Source organism: Muntiacus reevesi, chromosome 10 (assembly GCF_963930625.1).
Source record: "Muntiacus reevesi chromosome 10, mMunRee1.1, whole genome shotgun sequence".
Classification (NCBI taxonomy): Eukaryota; Metazoa; Chordata; class Mammalia; order Artiodactyla; family Cervidae; genus Muntiacus; species Muntiacus reevesi.
In genome coordinates, this window is record NC_089258.1 from 26,490,117 (window position 1) to 26,511,970 (window position 21,854).

General features: G+C 34.1%; 1 protein-coding gene across 12 annotated transcripts in view; it reads left to right on the forward strand.

Annotated features, from left to right (window-relative positions):
* FSD1L (fibronectin type III and SPRY domain containing 1 like) overlaps positions 1-21,854 on the forward strand; it is a 62,110-nt gene that overhangs the window by 16,460 nt on the left and 23,796 nt on the right. For 7 of the 12 annotated variants that reach the window (XM_065946997.1, XM_065947007.1, XM_065946999.1 and 4 more), the window contains exons 3-6: positions 1,855-1,986; positions 4,394-4,495; positions 16,171-16,318; positions 21,006-21,215. In XM_065946997.1, coding sequence (XP_065803069.1) covers positions 1,855-1,986; positions 4,394-4,495; positions 16,171-16,318; positions 21,006-21,215 — 592 coding nt within the window. Of the gene's footprint in view, positions 1-1,854; positions 1,987-4,393; positions 4,496-10,590; positions 10,614-16,170; positions 16,319-21,005; positions 21,216-21,854 lie in introns of all 12 variants that reach the window. The other 5 variants (XM_065946998.1, XM_065947000.1, XM_065947002.1 and 2 more) reach the window with 3 other exon arrangements.

The window sequence follows — 21,854 nt, forward strand, 5'->3', positions numbered from 1 at the left end:
ACTTAAGGAAATGATCCCAGGTTTAGGTGGGTAATCCATACTGTAAATAATCAAATGTTGATTGTGGAAGGGACCTTAAGACAAGCTGGTGATGCTTTTCTGTGACTGCACCTTAATTAATTTAAGGGTCATTTCTTTGTAAGATAAACATTAATAGAAGATTTCCAGGACCCTTGTAGACAGTGAATCCTTTCCTGTGGTTTTTGTTTGGTTCAACCTAGTTAATTGCCAGGCTCTTGGCTTGTTAAACCTATGGTCTTATGTTTTCTTTTCTTCTGAATTTGCTGTGATTGAAGTTAGTTGATTATAATCTTCACCACTTTAACTATCTTTCTCAAAGTATTTTATTGGAATCCACTAATCCAGTTTCTTTAAATAAGCAAAACTAGTGGTTCTAAAACTCTTGGTCTATGGACAAGAGAATCATCCTATTTGAAATCTGGAAAAAGATGCCTTAAGATAGAGCTAGCTCATACTATTTTTTCTGATTGACAAATTATTTGGACTTTAGCATCCAGAAAAAGAAATAGAGGTGGAATTAAACTACACCCTTGTCATTGAAGATGGGAATATAAGCTGTAGTGGGCAGGAGACTCTAAGGATGTGCCACTTGGTCATTGAGAGGGAAAAGAGTAGGCCAATTCCTTTTTATAGATGGAAGAACTGAGGTCCAGGAATTTAAGTGGCTTGTCCAGTGTCACACTTTTACTGAGTGGTTAGTGTGGAATTTGACTTAGTTCTTCTGCCTTCCAAACTGCACATTTCTTCCTCCAAGTCATGTTCTTACTACTGTATAAAAGGTAATAAAATTATTAACACCACTTTTGTAAGCCTCTAGTGAGATCATGTCTGGTTTTATAAACATTATAAGCAAAAATTTGAATTGTAATATTATAGTAGATTTTATGTATTAGTTCTGTAAACCAGTGCCAGTTTCACTTCTCTTAGTTGAATGATTCATCTATGTTGAACAATATTTTAAGATAATTTCTTCTGCCTCATATTGTTGCAAGTATGGATATTGCTTATCTAGGGGTTTCACAGATATTTTCTTGTTTCTTCCTGAAATAGAAGCATCTTGCTTAATGAGTCAGTGAGGAACTCTGAGAGGGCGACAGTTTGAAATGCTGTGTTGGTTCAGCCACTAATAACTAGGTGTGGGGCTTTGGGCAAGTCTGTATGTTAGTTGGTAAAATTTAGAAGTCTGACTATAAATTCTACTCAGTAGATGATTTCTGAGGTTCCTTCTGGCACCAAAATTCAGTGGTTGATCCCTTTCTTTGAACGTGGTAAGGGATTACTTAGTCTTTTAATTCTGCTTGTCTTGTGTAACTGCAGTGTTTTAGACAACCTGAGAGGTTTAAAACTTTGTGCAAAATCAGCCCCAGCCCTATATGCCCAAACTATCCCTCAGAGTTACAGAATCAAAGTCTCTGGAATATTTTATTAAAGTCTGCTTCACTGATGATTCTTATGCACACCAAAGGTTGTAAACCACTGACTTAGGGTCTGCTTTAGAGCCCAGAGGTCAGGACAAAGTTAACAACCTTAAAACAACCTTTCTCCTTGTCCTGTGGAAACAGTCTTATGGAAGTGAGGAGGGGGTGTGGGCTAGTTCATAAAAGGCTGCATTGCTGAAGTCCAACTATCAGTATCAGTGCAACCAGCTTCTTGGATTGATCTGTTTTTAAAACCTTATGTCAAATATTAGAATTTTAATTATTTTATGATGTTAGGCTATGGTAGTTCATAGTATGAATTTATTCTCTTCTTTAATAAGCACTGTATCTTTTAGTTTTTTAGTGTTTAATAGCTCTTAAGTAAAATAATTTGTTTTATTCGTTTATTAAACAGGAAAATTCTTCTAACATCCTTTCAGAATTAGATGAAGAATTTGACAGTTTATACTCCATATTGGATGAGGTAAAGGAAAGTATGATTAACAGTATCAAGCAGGAACAAGCACGTAAATCACAAGAGTTACAGGTGAGATCATACAACGATTTAAATATGAATAAGTTTTGTCTGTATAATGCTTGGTTTATTAAAAGCAAAAATTAGTGAGTTTTTGTGTATAATTGTACTTTTATAGAAGAGAGTGATTCTTAATTTCGTATTGGTTATAGATATCATTTTGTTAAAATTGTGATAAAAAACTGAAGATTTACCCTCTTAACTGTTTTTAAATACACAGTAGTATTAAGTATATTCACTTTGTTGTGTAATGTGTCCCTAGGACTTGTTCATGTTGCAGAACTGAAACTCTATACCCACTGAACAACTCTCCACGTGCCCCTTCACCTGCTGCCTGGCACCCACCATTGTACTGTCTGTTTTCATGACTTTGACTACTTTTGATGTCTCATATAAGTGGAATCATACAGAATTTGTCCCTTTGGTGTCTGGCTTATTTCACTCAGTATAATGTCCTGAAAGTTCATCCATTCTGTAGCATGTGCCAGGATCTCCTTCTCTTTTGACTGAATAATATTCCCTTATATATATTTACCACATTTTTTTAAACTGTATATCTGTCTGTGGACATTTGGGCTGCCTCCATCTCTTGGCTATTGTGAGTAATGCTGCAGTATACTTGGGTATACATTGAAATTTTGATAGTGTTTGCACTGAATTTGTAGATTGCTTTGGATAATAGTATTGATCATATTAAGTCTTCCAATACATAATCATAAGCTGTGTTTTTCCATTTATTTGTGTCTTTAATCTCTTTCAGCAATGTTTTGTAGGATTCAGTGAATAGGTCTTTTACCCCTTGGTTAAGTTTACTCTAAAGAATTTCATTCTTTTTGATGCTACTATAAATGCGATTGTTTTCTTAATTTCCTTCTTGGATTGTTCATCTACAGAAGTGCAACTGATTTTTGTGTATTGATTTTGATTGTGATATCTTTGAGAATCTGAAAGCTGTGGAGGAATACAGATATTCTCTTTCTTTTACAAACAGGCTGTATACACACAATTTCCAAGGATTAATTGAATTACCCTTTCAAGTCTGCCCGTTGTTCTTGGTTGAGATTTCTTGTTTATATTTAGGAGGTGGGAGTTATATTACAGTTAACAACATGGATTTGAACTGTGAGGATCCACTTATATGCTGATATTTTTCAGTAGTAAATACTGCAGTATCACACAGCCTGTGGTTGGTTGACTCTGCGGATGCAGAAGAACCCCAGATGTGAAGGGTTGACTCTTTCCCACCAGGGAAGCCCATGTGTGGATTAACCTCCTTGTTATTAAAGAGCCGGCTGTACTTAAATCATTTGAGGGTAATTAGTTTAGTCATAAAGTATCCATAAATTTCAATAAGTAAGAAATGCATTCATTTAAAAAACACGATTGGAGAAAAAAGGAAAACTCAGCATCTCCTGAAGTTTCACCCATGATTCATCTTGTGCAGATTTCTGTTCTGTCTTGAACCCAGATCCTTCTTTACAGCATCGGTTTGGAATACCTTATAAGCATTCAGTTGCTTTATCTCCAGCCTTCCTTCCTCCCTCCCATGCTTTTTCTCTGCAATTTTAATCATATGTAGTTTATCTTTAGTGTGTATTGTAAGGGAAAATGAAGTAGATTTGAATATGGACTAGATGTTAATAAATACATATTAGTGAATATTCTGAAGAAGAATCTTGGATACATTTAAAAGCTTAGAGATGTGTTTCTTTCTTTAAAAGTATCACTAACAATATTTTCACATAACTTAGCTTAGTTTCAAACTACAAATGATAAAGCGAGGGAGAGAGGCCGAGAGAGGAGAGAGCTGAATGAGAAAGATTGTGTTGGGTGAAATTAACACATCACTATAATAGAGCATGTTGCCGTAACAGTTACTTACTACTTTTTGTTCATGTTTGACCTTTTTTTTTGAAATCTAGACGCTTGAATTTGTGACTCCTGTGTTATCCAGTTTTGGAAGCTGTAAATTAGCCTTTATAGAAGTCTGTTACCTGAGTAATGTGATAAATGGAGTGCTGAGATTGTGTTCAACTGAATGTACCCATAACTTGATTCATACGTTTTAGCTTAGTTAAATATCATCTAGAAATTTAGTCTCCATTATAGAGGATGTTGTCTACAGGTGAATTATGTTGATATTTTAATTTAAATCATTGATAGTCTTCTGACTCCCCTAATTGGAAGAATCTTTAAATAAATTTGACCCCCAACTATTTATAATTGCTTTGTTTTCTTTTTAAGTGATGAGTATAGCTTTATCTGTATGCAATTAAGCTGTTCTGGATGATTTAAGATAATTAAAATTTATTATATATATGACTAGTGATTATCCTCAGTACCTCTTTAAAATACATTTGTTTGATTATTGCTATTAATTTTAATGATTTATCATTACTATTATTGTTTTTATTTTTAGAGTCAACTTAGTCAATGTAATAATGCCCTGGAGAACTCTGAAGAACTACTGGAATTTGCAACAAGATCATTAGATATAAAGGAACCTGAAGAATTTTCAAAGGTACCAAAAAACTGACCAAAAAAATGAGACTAATCCACTTAAAAAGGATAGTTCTGTTTAAAAGAAAATGACATTTTCCCATTTAATTTTGAATTCCTTCAGTCTTTTCTAATACTAGAAAAGGCTTGGAATTTGTTAGTAAAATACTAGCTGTTCATGTATTCCCAAGCATATGCTTAGAAGTATGTGTTATTGGGGCCATGAACAAATTAATTGTTTTTTTAAATTTTGTTTAATGCTCAATTCAGATGAATGAAGTTACTCTTTTTTCAGTTATATCCCCCCTTTATTTTAAAGGTATGCTTTAGCTGAATCATACCTTTGTTATAAACATTTTATGGCTAATGAAATAAGATTGGTATTGCTAATAACATTCTTAAAAATCGAGGTTGATGTTCCTTTTACTGAACTGATTGGGAAAACATCATCACTTAATACATATGAGAGCACTGTGAAATTTGTTAGTTTGTTATTAAATGTCCTACTCTTTAAGAATGCTTTATTGAAATATGAAAATGTATGTCCTTATAGGGTATATTTGATATGAAGATATAAATAGTAGAGCAAGAAGACTGCTAATGCTGTAACTTGGTGTTTGATAAGAGATTCTTAATTCTAGATTCTAAGTCTTAAGTAGTCATTTTTAAATGATTATCAATTTATCAAATCACATCTACTCTTTGATATAGAATAAGTATGTAGACTACATAGAAAATTATGTGAAAGAGTATGAAATTAAGTGATGTAATTAGTAAAATATGTACTGTGAATTAGTCTTAACAAGATAAGATATTTAAGTTTAATATTTTCTTGGTCTTTGTGGACTATATAGTGAACTGTTTTATTGTTAGAAAGGTGACTTTATAATCCACTTGTGCCCACCAGTGATTTAATTTTATAATTTTTCTATGAACTTTAGGGGTAGAAAAGACTTCCTTGAGAAGATAACATTTGCTGACTTATAGCTCTACATCTTGAAAATGAAATTTTAAAATTAATTCTTTTTGACAGAATGAATCAGAGTTCTTTTGCCATAAACCAGTTAACTAATTCATTCTCGAAATTGGATGTGGGTTTTAAGAAAGCTCATCATAGTACTTTGTAAGACTTATGCGCAGGATTTATGAGGAAACTGTATCATACTTTAAATTATTTTAAAAGTATATATACATCACCTATTCAGAGGGCATTTACATGATAACCTCAAATATCTGGAACATAGCCAAAATCATGCAGAAAGCAAAAGATGTTTGAGTCAGCAGAAGCAATGTCATACAGTTCATGAGCGAGACTTAATATCTTCTAATTGTGATAGTTTCTCAGAATCTGTTGATTACCAATATGTACATGGTACTACTGAGTTTTTCGGATTTTTTCCCCTTTTTGTTTCCTAGTTGTCAACAGATTCCCCTTCTAGTGGACTAGGGCAGCTGTTAATGATAAGCATAATCATAGTAGCAAAAATTAACAGCTGAGCACCTGAGAGAGAGGAAAAAGCCAGGAGAACTGTAAAATGTGGACATGGTACTCAAAAATAGCTGGAATCCAGTTGAATTTAAGTAGGACCTAATGCTTAGAAACACTAATAACAGTTTGTTTCTCTCAAGTTTCTCTTTCCATTGACATTTTCAGAGTCCTTCTTTCCTCTTCCTCTCAAAAGATGCTGTTCTCTCTTGCCCTCTCCTTTGTTCTTTCCAGCTTTGTTAAAACTTGTTTCCAGTTTATTGTAAATTGGAAAGGTTCTGATAAACTAAATCACCTTGTGGTCTAAATACATTTTCTTCCTGTGCTGCTTTTCTTACTCTTTTGGTCTTGTCTTCCAGCATTTTGCAGTACTGCCCAATAACTTGAACCCTTTGAAGATGTGGTGAAATGAATTATTGTCAGTGTTTCCTTGTCAGAAATCTGAATTTATTGTTCAAGAAAAATGCTTAACTGAGAGTTGCTTGCAATTATTTTCTTAGTATATCTAAATAGTATCCAGATAATTGTTTGTTCCAAGTCAAAAACTAAATTCACTTTCCTGCCAACTGCATGGACTCATACTTGCCTCAGATTCCTAATTGCTGACAGGATAGGGAAAGATGACTTGGAAGATTAATTAATGGACTAGCAGTATGTTGTTAGATATTTGGAAACAGTTCTTTTAAGGTATATTGTTTGTGAATATCTCATATTAAAGTGATTGCTGTGCTGAGTCACTCAGCCGTGTCCAACTCTTTGTGACCCCCTGGACTGTAAACCTACCAGGCTCCTCTGTCCATAGGGATTCTCCAGGTAAGAATATTGGAGTGCGTTGCCATGCCCTCCTCCAGGAGATCTTCCCAACCCAGAGATTGAACCTAGGTCACCTTCATTGCAGGCAGATTCTTTGCTATCAGAGCCAACAGGGAAGCCCAAGAATACTGGAGTGGGTAGCCTATCCCTTCTCCAGGGGATCTTCCCGACGCAGGAATCGAACCAGCGTCTGATGCCTTGCAGGTGGATTCTCTATCAGCTGAGCTACCAAATAAGATTAACATGAGACAAAAAGTATTACAGGCTGAAATCCAGGCCATGATTCTTTTTAGATTTCATTGTCTTCAAAAAGAGTACTTTAAATACTAATATTTAAGTGATCATGTTGCAGTACACCAGTATGAGAATTGAATACAAAACTGCTATTTACCAGCATTAGATAATCTGAAAGTGAACAAGTGCAAAGCTAGCACAAATGAAAAAGGATTTTAGAACAAATTTTCACCAATTTTTTTAGTTGTTGGAAGTTTGGCTGATAGTAAATATATGCAGAAAGCTTATCAGCAATTGAGTTCTGGATGAACAAGTAGCCAAAGCCCCATCAGACTTAGTTTTTCTGCTGATAACTGGCCTGTAGAACACTGCATCGATCCCTTAGCAAAATTAGTATTCCTACCAACTCCCGCTCTCCCATGAATTTAGAACTTGAATTCTACCTACGAAAAGAGCTGAGTTTGTGGGACAATTTCCAAGTCAGTATAACTCACCAACCATTTCATCACAATTTTGCCACACATAACTCAGTTGTCAGATGAGGAGGGAGGGAATGGTTACCTGCCCACAAACGCCTACAGTGGAGAGAAAAGTACAGAATAAGGTGAAAGGGAAATAGTCTTCTGGATTTGATCACAAGTGAAAGGGGAGAAAGAATTTTATGTATTTCCCAGTTTTGACTTACAGTAACTCACCTTTTGAATATTGTTCAGCAGGTGTCAATCTCTGACCACTGGGAGGAACAAATAACGAGAATGGTGGAAGCTCACTCAGTATTTTCAAGGGAGAAGAAGTAGTATTGGCAGAGGCTCCTTCTGTGAGCTGCAGTCAGGAATTCCGGGAAAGAGGACCATCAACAAAAAGCATGAAGGGCACACGGGTTCAATCCCTGGTTGGTGAATTAAGATCCTGCAAGCTGCTCAGTGTGCCCCCCTCCCCCCAGAAAAGGCAGGAAAGTTTCAGTTATGAAGGCAGTTTAAAAGCAATTCTAAATGTTTAAGAATAGGGACTCCCCTGGCATTCCAGGGACGCCACGTTCTCAGTGCAGGCGGCACAGTTTCAGCCTCTGGTTGGGGAACTAAGGTTTTGCATGCCACATGGCATGGCCAAAAAAAAACCACCCTAAAACCTAAAAAAATCCTCAAAAATATTTGTTAAGAACTATGCCTTTTCACCTTTACTTACGTGGGTTTCGTAGAAATGTGGTCTCCTGTTATATGTATGTATCTAATCATAGAGTATAGATGCATGCAGTATGAGATGCAAAATTTATTTCAAGTTATTTACTAGGGTTTTGTGAAGGCTTTTAAACAATTATTTTTTTTTAAAAATAGTGCTCTTTATAAATAGATAAATATATGTATAAAAAATGTAAAACTTCTGATGTTTGGAATCCAGGGGGATCTTCCCAACCCAGGGGTTGAACCCAAGTCTCCCACATTACAGGTTGATTCTTTACCAGCTGAGCCACCAGGGAAGCCCAAAAATTTGTATAGAAAATATAAAACTTCTGATTTTTGGAATCAACCCTTATGCAGTTTTTTTTTTAATCTGATTTTTTTTGTCTAAGGGAAAATAGCACTTTGAAACTCTTATTTACTCTCTGACTGAGCTCCCTTCATTTCCCATATTATTATTTCTTAATATGGTATTTTTGGGGTGAAGGTAGAAGTCTCAATCATATAATGTAAAAAATATTAAATATTTGCCCCCTAGTCATTTTCAGATTCTCTCAAGAAAACCTTACAACACTATCTGCCCCAAATCTAATAGGAAAATCTGAAGTATGAAACAGTGTGAATGTATAGACAAAGCTTGAAAAGTTTCCTCAGGGTTGTATGGCATTTACATTTTTACTGGGAATTCTATTGGGCTTTACCGCAAATCAAAATAAAGACAAATCTCTGGAAAATGTGAAATTGGCATCTAGCCTTTGCTGCATTCAATATTAGTATATTTTTCTTATGGCAGTTATGGTTCATAAACAGATATATTTTTATTTTTTGTTGCTGTTTATCAATGCTCTGATTTTAACTAACTTTCCCCTTGCTGCCTCTTTCCAATTCAGCCTCTATTTCAGAGAATTAATTAGGTTGTTAAAATGTTTGTGTGCCTAGTTCTAAGTTGTGTCTGACTCTTTGCGACCCCATGGCTATAGCTGGCCGGTCTCCTCTGTCTGTGGGATTCTCCAGGCAAGGATACTAGAGTGAGTTGCCACTCTCTCCTTCAGGGGATCTTCCTGACCCAGGGATTGAACCCATGTCTCCTGCACTGGCAGGTGGATTCTTTACCACTGAGCCACCAGGGAAGCCTGATTAGTATACAGTGTCATGGAATTGATTATGGTAGTGCTGGAACTGTGTGATGTACTCATCTTCTAAATTTCAGTTCTGTTCCTTTTGTTTCTGACATTGTAAAATTATCTAAAATACTCCCAGGTGGCGCAGTGGTAAAGCAGTAGACAGGTATGCAGACCAGAATATTTTAGATTAGGTGTAAAAATGACCAGTACCAAGTAAGAACAATATTAGAACTGAAGAAAAGAGGCAGAGAAGCATTGCTGTATACATCTAATTAATGTTCAATTAAATCGACTAATTGTTAGCTATTACCATGTGCCAAGCTTTATGCTGGATACTGGGGATAGAGTGTCAGGCATAACAGCCATCTTCTTTTTTTTTTTTTTAACAGCCATCTTCTACATCAGATGTGTTGTTAATTATGCTTCTCAGTGTAGGGGAAAAAACTTTTGTTGGATCTATTATATGGTGTGTAGATTTAAAGGGGATAGCAGTGCCTGTATTTTTCATCATTTTCCTTAGATGTACAGTTCCAAATGATAGCTGTGCTCTCTTCCTAAATTTGTGCTAGAATTCTCAAAAAAAGAAAAAAAGATAACTTAAAGTAGTATAGGTTTAAGTTGGCAGCTTTTATGGAGTCATCTGAGGGAAAGACCCATTGCTGCAAGTGTTTCTTTGGTTTCTCCTTGTCTGAATTTGCCATTACAGCTTCATTGTTTGGGGTAAAGGGTTGTAGAACTGCAGCCTAGTTTTATATGTTAGCAGGCAAGCTCTAAGAATACAAAGTCCTTGCCCATGTGGAGGCAAATAGAGAAAACTTGGAACAACCATTATGAAGTGGTGAAAGAGATCTCTGAAGAAAATTTGGAGAGCAGATTTGAAATATATAAGAAAACCATCAGAATGCATAGAAATGTGTGCCCCATGAAGGAGATTGAGTGTTCTAGTTGGAGAGTATCAGACTGAATGAAAGTGGAGGTGTGTGTTGATAATCTGAAGGTAAGAAAAAAAATTTACAGTCATCTGAAATTAGTTTGAAGTGTTTAATTTCCCTCCTTATTTTAAGGTGATATATATTTTTATGGGGACCGGATTTTCTATAGTTCTAACATCATATTATGCAAGCTGACATGAACTGTACAAATTATAGGAAATCTGTTTTGGTGAAAATGAACTAATCTGTTCCAGGGATTTTATCCTAACTTTTCTTGCATGTCACTGCCAATGAAACTTGCATGAAAAGCACTAACTGCCTTCTTTCTCTTCTCCCTGATTTGCTCCAAGGCTGCCAGACAGATCAAGGATAGGTATGATATAAAACCTACGTTTTTTTAAAGTAGCAACATTGAAGTCAGAAATGAAATTCAGTTTCTTATTAGAATCTTGTTAGTTAAAAATAACTAATGGCCAAGTACAGAAAAAAAGAAAAAGCATCTTCTGCCTATATTCTAGAATAAATAACATATCAGCAAGACTTTTTAAAAATATAGTTTTGGACAATTATGTGCTTTCAGAAGAATTTCATTTCTGATATAATGTAGTTTTAGTACAGTCCTTAATTAGCTATGCTAGTAGATGGGAAACCATTTTGAATAATGTAAAATAATATTCCTGGAATGCATATTTTGTTGTTAAATTTTATAAGCGTGTCTTATTTTATGAAAAGTTACAGCATTATATTGTTCCTCAAGAGCTAAAAGCACTTCTACTTCACTGCTCTCCTGTTTAATATCTTTGTCTTTTTATTCCATCCTGTTCCTGGTGCCATCTCTTTCTATTTCTAATGCCACTGCTGTCTAGTTGGTGGGAAGAGAAAAAGAAAATGATGACAGACTTTGGCTTAAAGGTCTTTACCATTCATAGGGCCAGGATTAGGAAAGGTAATTTAGTACTTGTAAGAATATACTAGAGGGCTAAAGGAGCTGTTGGCAGTTTTGGATTGGGTTATCACAGAAGGGATGGTCTTGTTCTGCCTGGCTAGTCACTGAGCTTTGTCTAGAGTGAGATTGTCACTTTTAAGCTTTCTTCATTTGAGGATTATGAAATTCTCTGAAAGGCATAGTCCTTCAAAGCACCACTCTGAGTCCTAGGTGAAATTATTCATCAGATAAGTCGCAAAATTATTATTTATATATTGTGTGAAAACCAGTGTTGCTGTTGTTAATCTTAGCTGAAGACTTGTGTTTTTCTCGTGGCCTTTTATTTGACTGGAGGCAAGATTCACATTGACTTTCATAGCTTTCCTAACACAAATAATTCTTCTATTTTTTGTATGTTTTATTTCATTTTTAAATTAATTTTTATCGAAGTTTAGTTGACTTAACAATGTTTTGTTCTGCTATATAGCAAAGTGGATCAACTATATATGTACATATGTCTATTTTTTTAGATTCTTTTCCCAAATAGGTCATTACAGAGTATTGAGTAGAGTTTCCTGTGCTATACAGTATTTTTTGTATATTTTATATCAGAGTATAAAGACATGGGTTATTCTTATAAATCCTGATTATGAGATTATGAGAGTTTAAGGTGAAAAGTATTGGCTGTATGAGGAATGGATGGTAGGTAGTTCAGTTTTTTGGGTGAGGTTTGGGTTGTGTCTGTTCGACTTTGCTATAAGTAATTCATCTTCTACTGTGGCTAGATTATTCCTTCATTTCGCCACCTCCTCCATTAAATCCTCCTCTGGTCCCTGATTTTCTAGATTAGAAGTCGCTTCCTAATCAGGTTTTAGTCTGCCCAAAGACTTTTGAGAAAAACCTTGCAAAATCTTCTCTCGTTCCTGTCCTGGGAATCCATAACGTTCTGTGCCTCCCAGAGTCTGCGCTTACCCCTGACTTTCTCTTTATCCTGATTTGTCAGAATTTAATTTTATGATCAGTGTTCATGGCTGAATATTCTTCAGTGAGTCTAGATTTCTCTGCCCAAAACCAACCTCTTGGATACATTTCATCAATACCGAGTATCCAGGTGATCTCAAAGGAGTCAAAGTTCCTTTTTTTCTGCCAGAGCAAGCTCCATCTTTTTGTTCTTGTTGTTGCTGTTGTTTTTCAAAGTATATGTTTTTTTTTTCCTACCTGCACAGTTTGTACTTCCTGTGTAAGGAACATTTCTGAGTCTTGGCTTAATTTTTTTAAATTTGGCTTTTTAGCTTCATAATGTTCAGGTTTCTCTGATACAGTTTTTATGTGCTTTTCCAGGAAGCAAGCTTCTAGAATTCAATATTGTTATTTTTACTACAAAAATAAACATATAGTCATAATAAAATAATTATTTTCATTAAGGGAAGAAAGAATTACTTCGTTATAAGAGAGCAGAAGTGGTATTTAAGGAATGCGTAACATAGCTGAGTAGGCAATCAAAAAATAAAGTATGAGAAATCAGTACTTACTTTCTGTGTTAGATATTATACAGAAGAAATGGCAGGAGTGACAGGAAAACCCAAAGAAATGATGAGAAGATAATACATAGATTTTTAGAACTTTACAAATCACTAGTATAGGCTTCCAAATGCTTAGTCAAGTTGGAAGATGATTAATTGAGGTTACTGTGAAGAGTTACTAGTTCTTGAAAGAAAGGGATCATGAAAGAGAGAGTCAAGTTAATGTAGTAGGTAGTTTGAAAAAATTGTGTTCATTCTTACTATCTTGCAGTTTTCTCTTTGCAAAAATAAAACTAGGAAGAAGAGATCTTTGTATTCAGCTTGTACTATTAAAAATGAACCAAGAAAGGCCAGGTGAATTAAAACATCCCTAACCACACGGATCTTGTAATGTAGAGAATTATATGTGGATTTTAGGTAGTGCGTTTGGGCTTTGAAGCATAATTGTCTAAATATACTCAGTTTAAAAATAAGTTCAAAAAAATGAATAAAAATAAGTTCAGTCTTTTGGAAAATTATTGCATAGCTATACATCTCACTTTATTTGTGGAGACTGAAATTTTCATTGTCTCGAAAATAACTTGTTTTTAGGCTTTGATAAGCTTTTTTAATGTGTTTTAAGAGAGTATTTTTTCCCTTTGAGGCCATAGTGATTTTATGGCCCAGATTTATCTTGAAAGGTGTACATGCTATGCTTTTATTTGTTGTTTTGTTTTTGATACTTTTTAAATTAAAGTATAGTTGATTTACAGTGTTGTGCTAATTTCTGTTGTATAGCATAGTAATTCAGTTATACATATATGCATTTAAAAATATTATTTTCTGTTATGATTTATTACAGGAGAGACCATTATGATTAAATCAAGTTTTATAGATAAAGTTTCAGGTTTAAATTCCTTAAAATACTCTCACATATTTTTCTCAACAGTTTTCAACAAACTTTTAAATCCCCATGTTAGAAGCAACCAAGTTCACACCTGTTCATTGATTCAGTGGGTATTTACTAAGTACCTGTCTGAATATAGCTCTTTAAGAAATCTTTAAATCTGTGGTGGGAAGTGGAAGGGAGGTTCTAGAGGAAGGGGGACATATACATAGGTATGGCTGATTCATGTTGATCTGTGGCAAAAACCAACACAATATTGTAACAAAGCAATTATCCTTCAACTAAAACTAAACTTAAAAAAAAAAGAAGTCTTTAATTTAAAAGATACTTGGAGCTGGAAAGAACATACAGCCTTTGTTCCTAACTTCTTATTGATATAATCTGACATTGTATATTGAGAACCAAGATCTTAAAGTAATAATGTGTGAAATATTCACATTATACTTGGCATTGAGTTAAGTGTGAGTTCCTGTCTCCATAAATTGTTTTTCAGTATAGTACAACCTTCTTCTTTTTTTAGAAAAAAATTGGAGTATAATTGTTTATAATGTGTTAGTTTCTGCTGACCAGCACAGTGACTCAGTTGCACATATATACATTCCTTTTTATATTCTTCTCCATTATGGCTTATCACAGGATGTTGAATATAGTTCCTGTGCTTTACAGTGGGACCTTGTTGTTTATCCATTCTCTCTATATATACAGTTTGCATCTTGTTCTTGCTAAGTTATACCCAACTCTTTACAATCTCATGGACAGCAGCATGCCAGACTCCTCTGTCTTCCACATCTCCCAACGTTTGCTCAAATTCATGTGCAAGTTTGCATCTGCTAGCTCCAAATTCCCACTCTGTCCCCTCCCCAACTTCCTCTTCTCCTTGCCACCCCCAAGTCTGTCTCTCTCTGTCTGTGAGTCACTTTTTGTTTTGTAGATAAGTTCATTTGTGTCTTTTTTTAAGTTCTACATTTATCATATGGTATTTGTCTTTTTCTTTCTGACTTCACTAAGCATAATCTCTGGTTCCATTCATGTTGCTGCAAATAGCATTATTTCATTCTTTTTTATGGCTGCGTATTGTTCTGTGGTATATATGAACCACATCTTTTCCCATTCATCTGTCTATGGACTTTTAGGTTGTCTCTGTGACTTGGCTATTGTGAATGGTGCTGTTATGAACATGCGGTATGTGTATCTTTCTGAATTATAGTTTGTCCAGATATATGCCCGGGAATGAGATTGCTGGATTATATGGGAACTCTGTTTTTAGTTTTCTGAGGAATTTCTCTACTGTCTTCCATAGTGGCTGCAACAGTTTACATTCTCACCAACAATGTAGGATGGTTCTCTTTTCTCCACACTCTCTGCAGCATTTATTATTTGTAGACTTCTTTAATGATGGCTCTTCCATTGTGAGGTGTGGTGCCTCACTGTAGTTTTGATTTACATTTCTCTAATAATTAGTGACCTTTTCATAGCACGTTCTTCTTGATAAATAGATGAACTATTGTTCACTCTTTGTTACTACTAAAGTGATTACTTTCCTAGTTTCCTAATAAATTAACTGAATACAGCAACATGTTTAATACCTTTCATACCATTGATCTTTAGGGTAGTTTGGTAGATCTGAATGACTAGGCCTGGTATTCCTTTTGTTCCTGTAACTCTGTTTTCTTCCTCTCCCAGATTCTGTTCTAGGAGGACAATGGTCATGAATAGTATTTTGGTGTCATTCTTTGACCAAAGATAATAAGGGTAATTACTTTGTGATATATGTAGATATCTACTATAATATGAAAAATTGAAGTTTGATATAAAATAACAATAGAGTATGGGAACTTCTTTTAATCTCTAGTTTTGATTGACAGAACGATTTCCCCTTACTTGAGGTAAAATGAGGTCTGGTATGGTTTCTTTCTTTTTTGTTTTGTATACTACATTCATCTAAAATATATTGATTGAGTTCCTACTATTTCCATGGCATATGGTTTCACAGGGCTGTTTCTTGTCTCCTTGCATTCAGCTGATGTTAATACATCAGAGTGATAGCTTCTAGCATAGTATTCAGAATTGTGATTTCACTTCTCTCCTTCCTCATCCATAGCCTTTCTTTAGCACCTACAAAACAATACAGTATTTGGCCAGTGTACTTTACTTTTATTTAAGGACACGTGGGATAGCTGTGATGACTAGGCAGAATGTTTGATTCAGGGTGTACTTACAGTTCATTACTTGGCATATGAAAAGGAGTGAGGCTGGCATCAGGAAGTCAGATTGAGTTTACAGAGATTCAGATGACTGTTGAGTCTGTTAAAGATGATTTGTCTTGGATATTTGTCTCTTGAGTCTTTTGTGTTTTTATGAAGTTTTATAAAACTGGCTGGAGGAAAGTTCTTTAAAGGTTATTTAAATGTCTTTAAATTTAAAAACATTTTACATTTTTTTAAAGTTAATTTTCAAAAGCTATAAAAGCAAATTTATTTCGTTTTGTTATCTTTGTTAATAGCTTCAGAAAACACTAGAGTGGAGAAATAAGTTCTATCTGTCACTTTATAAATTAAATATGATGTGATACTTCCCATTCTTTTATTTTTAAAAGAATGTTTATGTCTGTGTTTGCTATAGAGTAACAATGGCTTCAGCCTTTCGCCTTTCTTTGAAACCAAAGGTCAGTGACAACATGACTCATTTAATGGTGGATTTTTCTCAGGAAAGACAGATATTGCAAACTTTGAAGTTTTTGCCAGGTAAGTTAGTACATATATTACATATAAAGTTATGTATAAAACCTCTTTTTTTCTTTCAAGCTTTTTTTGTAATGAACATTAGAATTTAAATATTAAGGAAATATAGTGTGATTTTTTTTTTTCCTTCAGCTAAGGAATAACTGAATTTGCTAGTCTTTATTTTTAGAGAATTATTTTACTGACAGTAAAAATTCCAGTTTCAGAATCCTAGTACAGGATACCTTTTATTGCTAGTTCAGCAGAGAGAAGCAATGTACCGGTAATGGTTAACGCTGAGTCTTAGGGCCACACTTCCTAGATTTGAATTCTGACTGTCTCTTATTTGCTGTATAGCCTCAACAAATTATTTAACTTCACCTCATTTTCTTCATCTTTAACATATGATGTTATCCTTCTAGGATTTTTATAAAGATTAAGTGAATTGAGACATCTAAAGCACTTGAAAAAGTACCTGGCACATACTTAACACCTAATGAATGTTGATTGTTATTATTACCATTGTTGTGGTGGCTTCTGGTTCAGATGGAGTTTTATAATAATAATGTGTCAACACTGCTTTATTAGAGTATTAGTATGATGATATTCCAGCAGTTGAAACCATTTAAAATTGAGTCCCACTTTATTACTATTGTTCACGTGTGTGAAAGAGCCAATTAAGGACCTTTTGGTTATTGTTCTCTTTTTACTAGCGTCAAGTCGTGTTAATTAAGTTCATAGCTAAAACAGTTTGTACATGGTGATCAGGAAATCTCTGGAAAGTGAAGCGTTTTACTTACAGGCTTACAGTTCTTGGAGGTTAGCTGTTTTTGATAGAGAATGTTAATCATATGAAACCATTCTTTTCTTCTCTGAGAATTTGGTCCAGGACTTTAGAATATGATTGGAAAGACAAAGTTAGTAGTCAGGAAACTATAGTGGAACTAATTACGGTAACATAAGTGAAGTATTAGCTTGTATGGTGTAGATCAGAAGTTCTAGAGGAGTTCAGAGAAGGAAAAGATAAGAGGAGAAATCATAACTGTAGAAGAAGAAAGTATACATACTTATCAGTGGGTGCCTGCCTGTAAACTGGCCTCTCAGAATTGCTAACCATTATATTTTCATTCACACTGTTTCTAAATTCAGAAGGAGAGTCAGGAGTGGTGGATATATAAATATATGCATGAGTAGTAGTTTTTTTATTTAAAAAAAAAAAGCTACTGAAAAAGCAGTCTTCTCACCATTACTTTCCTTCTCTGGATTTTCAGTGATGGCTTAACAAACCTAGGCCATATCTGCTGTACAGTCAAGTAGATTGCATGAACAGTTAGGATTTCCTCTTTTGCACACTCTTAAGACAGTCTGAAGGAATGAGGTGTAATAAAAAGCAAGAAATCTTTTTGTGGAGAAGTTTCATCCTGAAGGAAGGTATAATAGGTTGTTAAAATTTATGAAAAGTGAACTCATATCGCTAATTTCTTGTATTCTGCTATAGCATAAAAATTTCCTATAAGATGCAGTCAGATAAACTTAAAAATGAATACCTTCATCCCTTAATGGTTCATTCTGTAAACACTACACAGATCAACTCTACACTGCATTATGTGTAGTAACGAGGTGTGGACTTAACCTGAGTCTGAAAATTGGAAGTGATAATGATGGATGATAATAATTATAATCATTTTCTTCTATGCTAAGCCATTATTCATTCATTGAAACTTAAGAGTTTATATCCTTCTTTCTGAGCTTCGGCAGCCAAGAAGAGAAACATGCTTGTGACAGTGTTCTTTTACATTGCTCAGTTATTCTTTTACATTCTCCCGCAGAGAAAAACCTTAGTAAAATTCTTACATCAGTGTCCACACAATTTGTTGCTTTATAGTTGTTGTGAATTGCTTTCCATTCTCATTTTAAGAGAGTTCTTCATTCCCTAATATTTTTATATTACAAGTTTACCACCTTTCATTTTTCCCTGAACTTTATTCCAACATTTGTTGAAATTCTTCTCTTACTTCTATATAGGATATTGGGTGAACTTCCCCTGGATTAGATTCAAGTCACTTTTAATTTGACATACGACTCTTTTTTCAATTTAATTTTTATTTTATATTGAAGTATAGTTGGTTTACAGTGTTGTGTGGTTTCAGACATACACCACAATGACTCAGTTATACATATACATATATCCATTTTTTCAGGCTCTTTTCCCATGTAGGTTATTACAGAATATTTGACATACCACTTTTCAGTTCAGTTCAGTCATTCATTCCTGTCCAATTCTTTGCGACCCCATAGACTGCAGCATGCCAGGCCTCCCTGTCCATCACCAACTCCCAGAGCTTGCTCAAACTCATGTCCATTAAGACAGTGATGCCATCCAACCATCTCATCCTCTGTCATCCCCTTCTCCTCCCGCCTTCGGTCTTTCCCAGCATCAGGGTTTTTTCAAATGAGTCAGTTCTTTGCATCACGTGGCCAAAGTATTGGAGTTTCAGTTTCAGCATCAGTCCTTACAATGAATATTCAGGATTGATTTCTTTTAGGATGGACTGGTTGGATCTCCTTGCTGTCAAAGGACTCTCAAGAGTCTTCTCCAACACCACAGTTCAAAAGCATCAATTCTTTGGTGCTCAGCTTTCTTTATAGTCCAACTCTCACATCCATACATGACTACTGGAAGAACCATAGCTTTGACTAGATGAACCTTTGTTGGCAAAGTAATGTCTCTGCTCTTTAATAATACCACTATTAAATTTAAATAAATAAATCAGTAATTTATTAATAATAATGTTAACAAATATTTAATTAGATAAATATAAAATATAAACAAATGTATTTATATATAAATATATATAAATTAAATATACATGAAATAATATTTATTAAAATAAGAAATAATTAAGTAAAATTTAAATTAAAATATCTAGATTTTCTTTTTACCTGCCAAGTTTGCTTTCTTTGGGGGCCATTATTCATAAGAAGGAAGAATCTTCTTGCCAGTACATTCTTATTGTAGTGATTTTAATAGCTGAATTTGAGACATAGATTTGTGGGGAGTTAGCTGGACCCACTTACAGATTAAGTGGTATTTTATTTGTACAAGCCTCTTAGGACTTCAGTACAGGTTTTAACTCAGCAAAATTACAAAATTACTACATGCCACAGGCCTTTATACTTCCTCATATGCAGTCAGGGCACGGCATATTAAATTTATGAATGCCCATGATGTCTTCCCATAGAAATGAATAGTAGTCTGTATTGCTTATGTTCCAGTAATAGACTAATGTCTATAATATATTTAAAAATTATTATTAAATGAAGTTCGTAGTTCACATTAGAGTTCACTCTGTTACACAGTTCTGTGGGTTTGGTAAATGTGTAATATCATGTCTCCACCACTACATTATCATACAAAATAGTTTCACTGCCCTAAAATTCCCCTGCACTCTGCCTATTCATCCCTTCTATCCTGCGGCCTTGCTATAAGATTGTTATTTCCAGGAATTTTTCTGTTGATTCTTTGGAATTTTCTACATAGACAGTCAGGTCATCTACAAAGACAGTTTTATTTCTTGTTTCCTAACTTGCATATCTTTTACTTCTTTTCCTTGTCTTAGAGCATTAACTGGAACTTCCAGTACAGTGTTGAATCGGAGTGGAGAGAGGGGACATCATTGCTTTAGGGGAAAGGTGTCTAGTTTCTCAACCCTGATGTTAACTGTTGGATTTTTTTTTTTTGTAGATATTCTTTATCAGGCAAAGTTCCCTAGTTTACTGAGAGCTTTTGTCATGAATAAACGTTGGATTTTGTAAAATATTTTTTCCTCCTTCTGTTGATTCACATCATATAATTTTTCTTCTGATCATTTGAATTTTCTTCTACCAATGTAATAGTTTAAATTAGTTAATTTATAATGTTGAACCAGCCTTACATACTTGGAGTAAATCTTTCAAAGCTTTATTTAGCGACAAGTGTGTAAATACAGTACTGGCACAGTTTTACATATTTCAGACACATCTGTATCACTGGAGGACCATGTTTCCTAGTTAGCCTACTATTTAAATGGAACATCTGTTAATGTTGAGGAGCTATGGAAAACCTCTTTTATGGAAAAGAAATTGATTAATTTTCATACATGTTAACTGTGACTCATTTATTACATTTTGTTTTCATAAATCATGGAACTCTGGAGAAACATTTAAAAATTCTTAAATATTTTATGGGGTTGCAGGTTCCATTTTTGTTCAGTGTTGAGAAATTACAGTTTCTCTATAAACAAGATTTTTAAAATACATTGAAAATATTTTGAATTATTTTAATCATTGGATTCAAAGCAAGTTATTTTATTTTGTCAGCAGTAATTTAATTTATGGTCTCCAGCTGTTTGAAATAGCAGATTAGACATGTGTGTTGAGAAGTAGCAAATAATTCTCGATTCTTTATTCTTAGCCTGTTTGAATTGCTTTTTGCCAACTGTGTTTTTAATATACTTTGAATACGGCTATGAAAAACTTTGAAATATGAACTTTAAAACAGCTTTGAAAAATGGTTATTTTGCATTTATAAGATATCCCTTCTCTTAGCCTGATTCAATTTAGCAGTTCAAAAGCAACATGAAAAAACATAATTTGAATGACAGACATAAATATTGGATTAGTATTATAGTGAAAAATGAGCTTTTTTTTTTTTTTTTTTTTTTTGCTTCAGTCCCTAAAGCTCCAGAGATAGATCCAGTAGAATGTTTGGTGGCCGACAACTCTGTGACAGTAGCTTGGAGAATGCCAGAAGAAGATAATAAGATTGATCATTTTATAATGGAATATAGGAAAACGAATTTTGATGGACTTCCACGTGTAAAGGATGAGCGATGCTGGGAGGTAGTTGATAATATTAAGGGTACCGAATATACACTATCAGGTAAGATGACTGCATTTCATGAATCTCATTCTCAGAAAACAGAAAAAATTGATGAATTTGTGACTTACATTAAAAGATCAAGTTATTCGGTTTCTTTAGCCAAGCTGACATTTTTGTATATTTGTTATAGAAATGAATTTCTCTTAAAGTATCAAGAAAACCTTCATTTTATTTTTTATTTTTTTGAAAACCTTCATTTTAATTAGTTCCGGATATTTGCACCCTGGTGAAACAATATGTGAAGGGATATTGTAAACACTGTCTCAATAAAATTTAATTTTTTACCTTAGTTTTCTAACAATAAAAAAGCTGTCAGTTTTCTAGATGTATGCAGTACTCCATGTTTCAATGATACTATAAATATTTGCGTTTACCTTTTTATTATTACCTTTATGGTAATACTTAAAGTTGAGCTGTGACTTGATATTAGAAATTTGTGTGTTGGCCTTTTGATAGTCTTTAAAAACATACCGCTACATATGGGGGAGTTAGGGTATTTGAATGGGCTGGATGTTGCCTGAGATTTTTAATGTTTGTTTTACATGTGCAGTATAACATTAGTATTGTTCCCGTTACTGAGAACCTAACATTTGTCAGGATCTGGACTGAAGTTCACAGGACATCTGATTTTATAAGTAC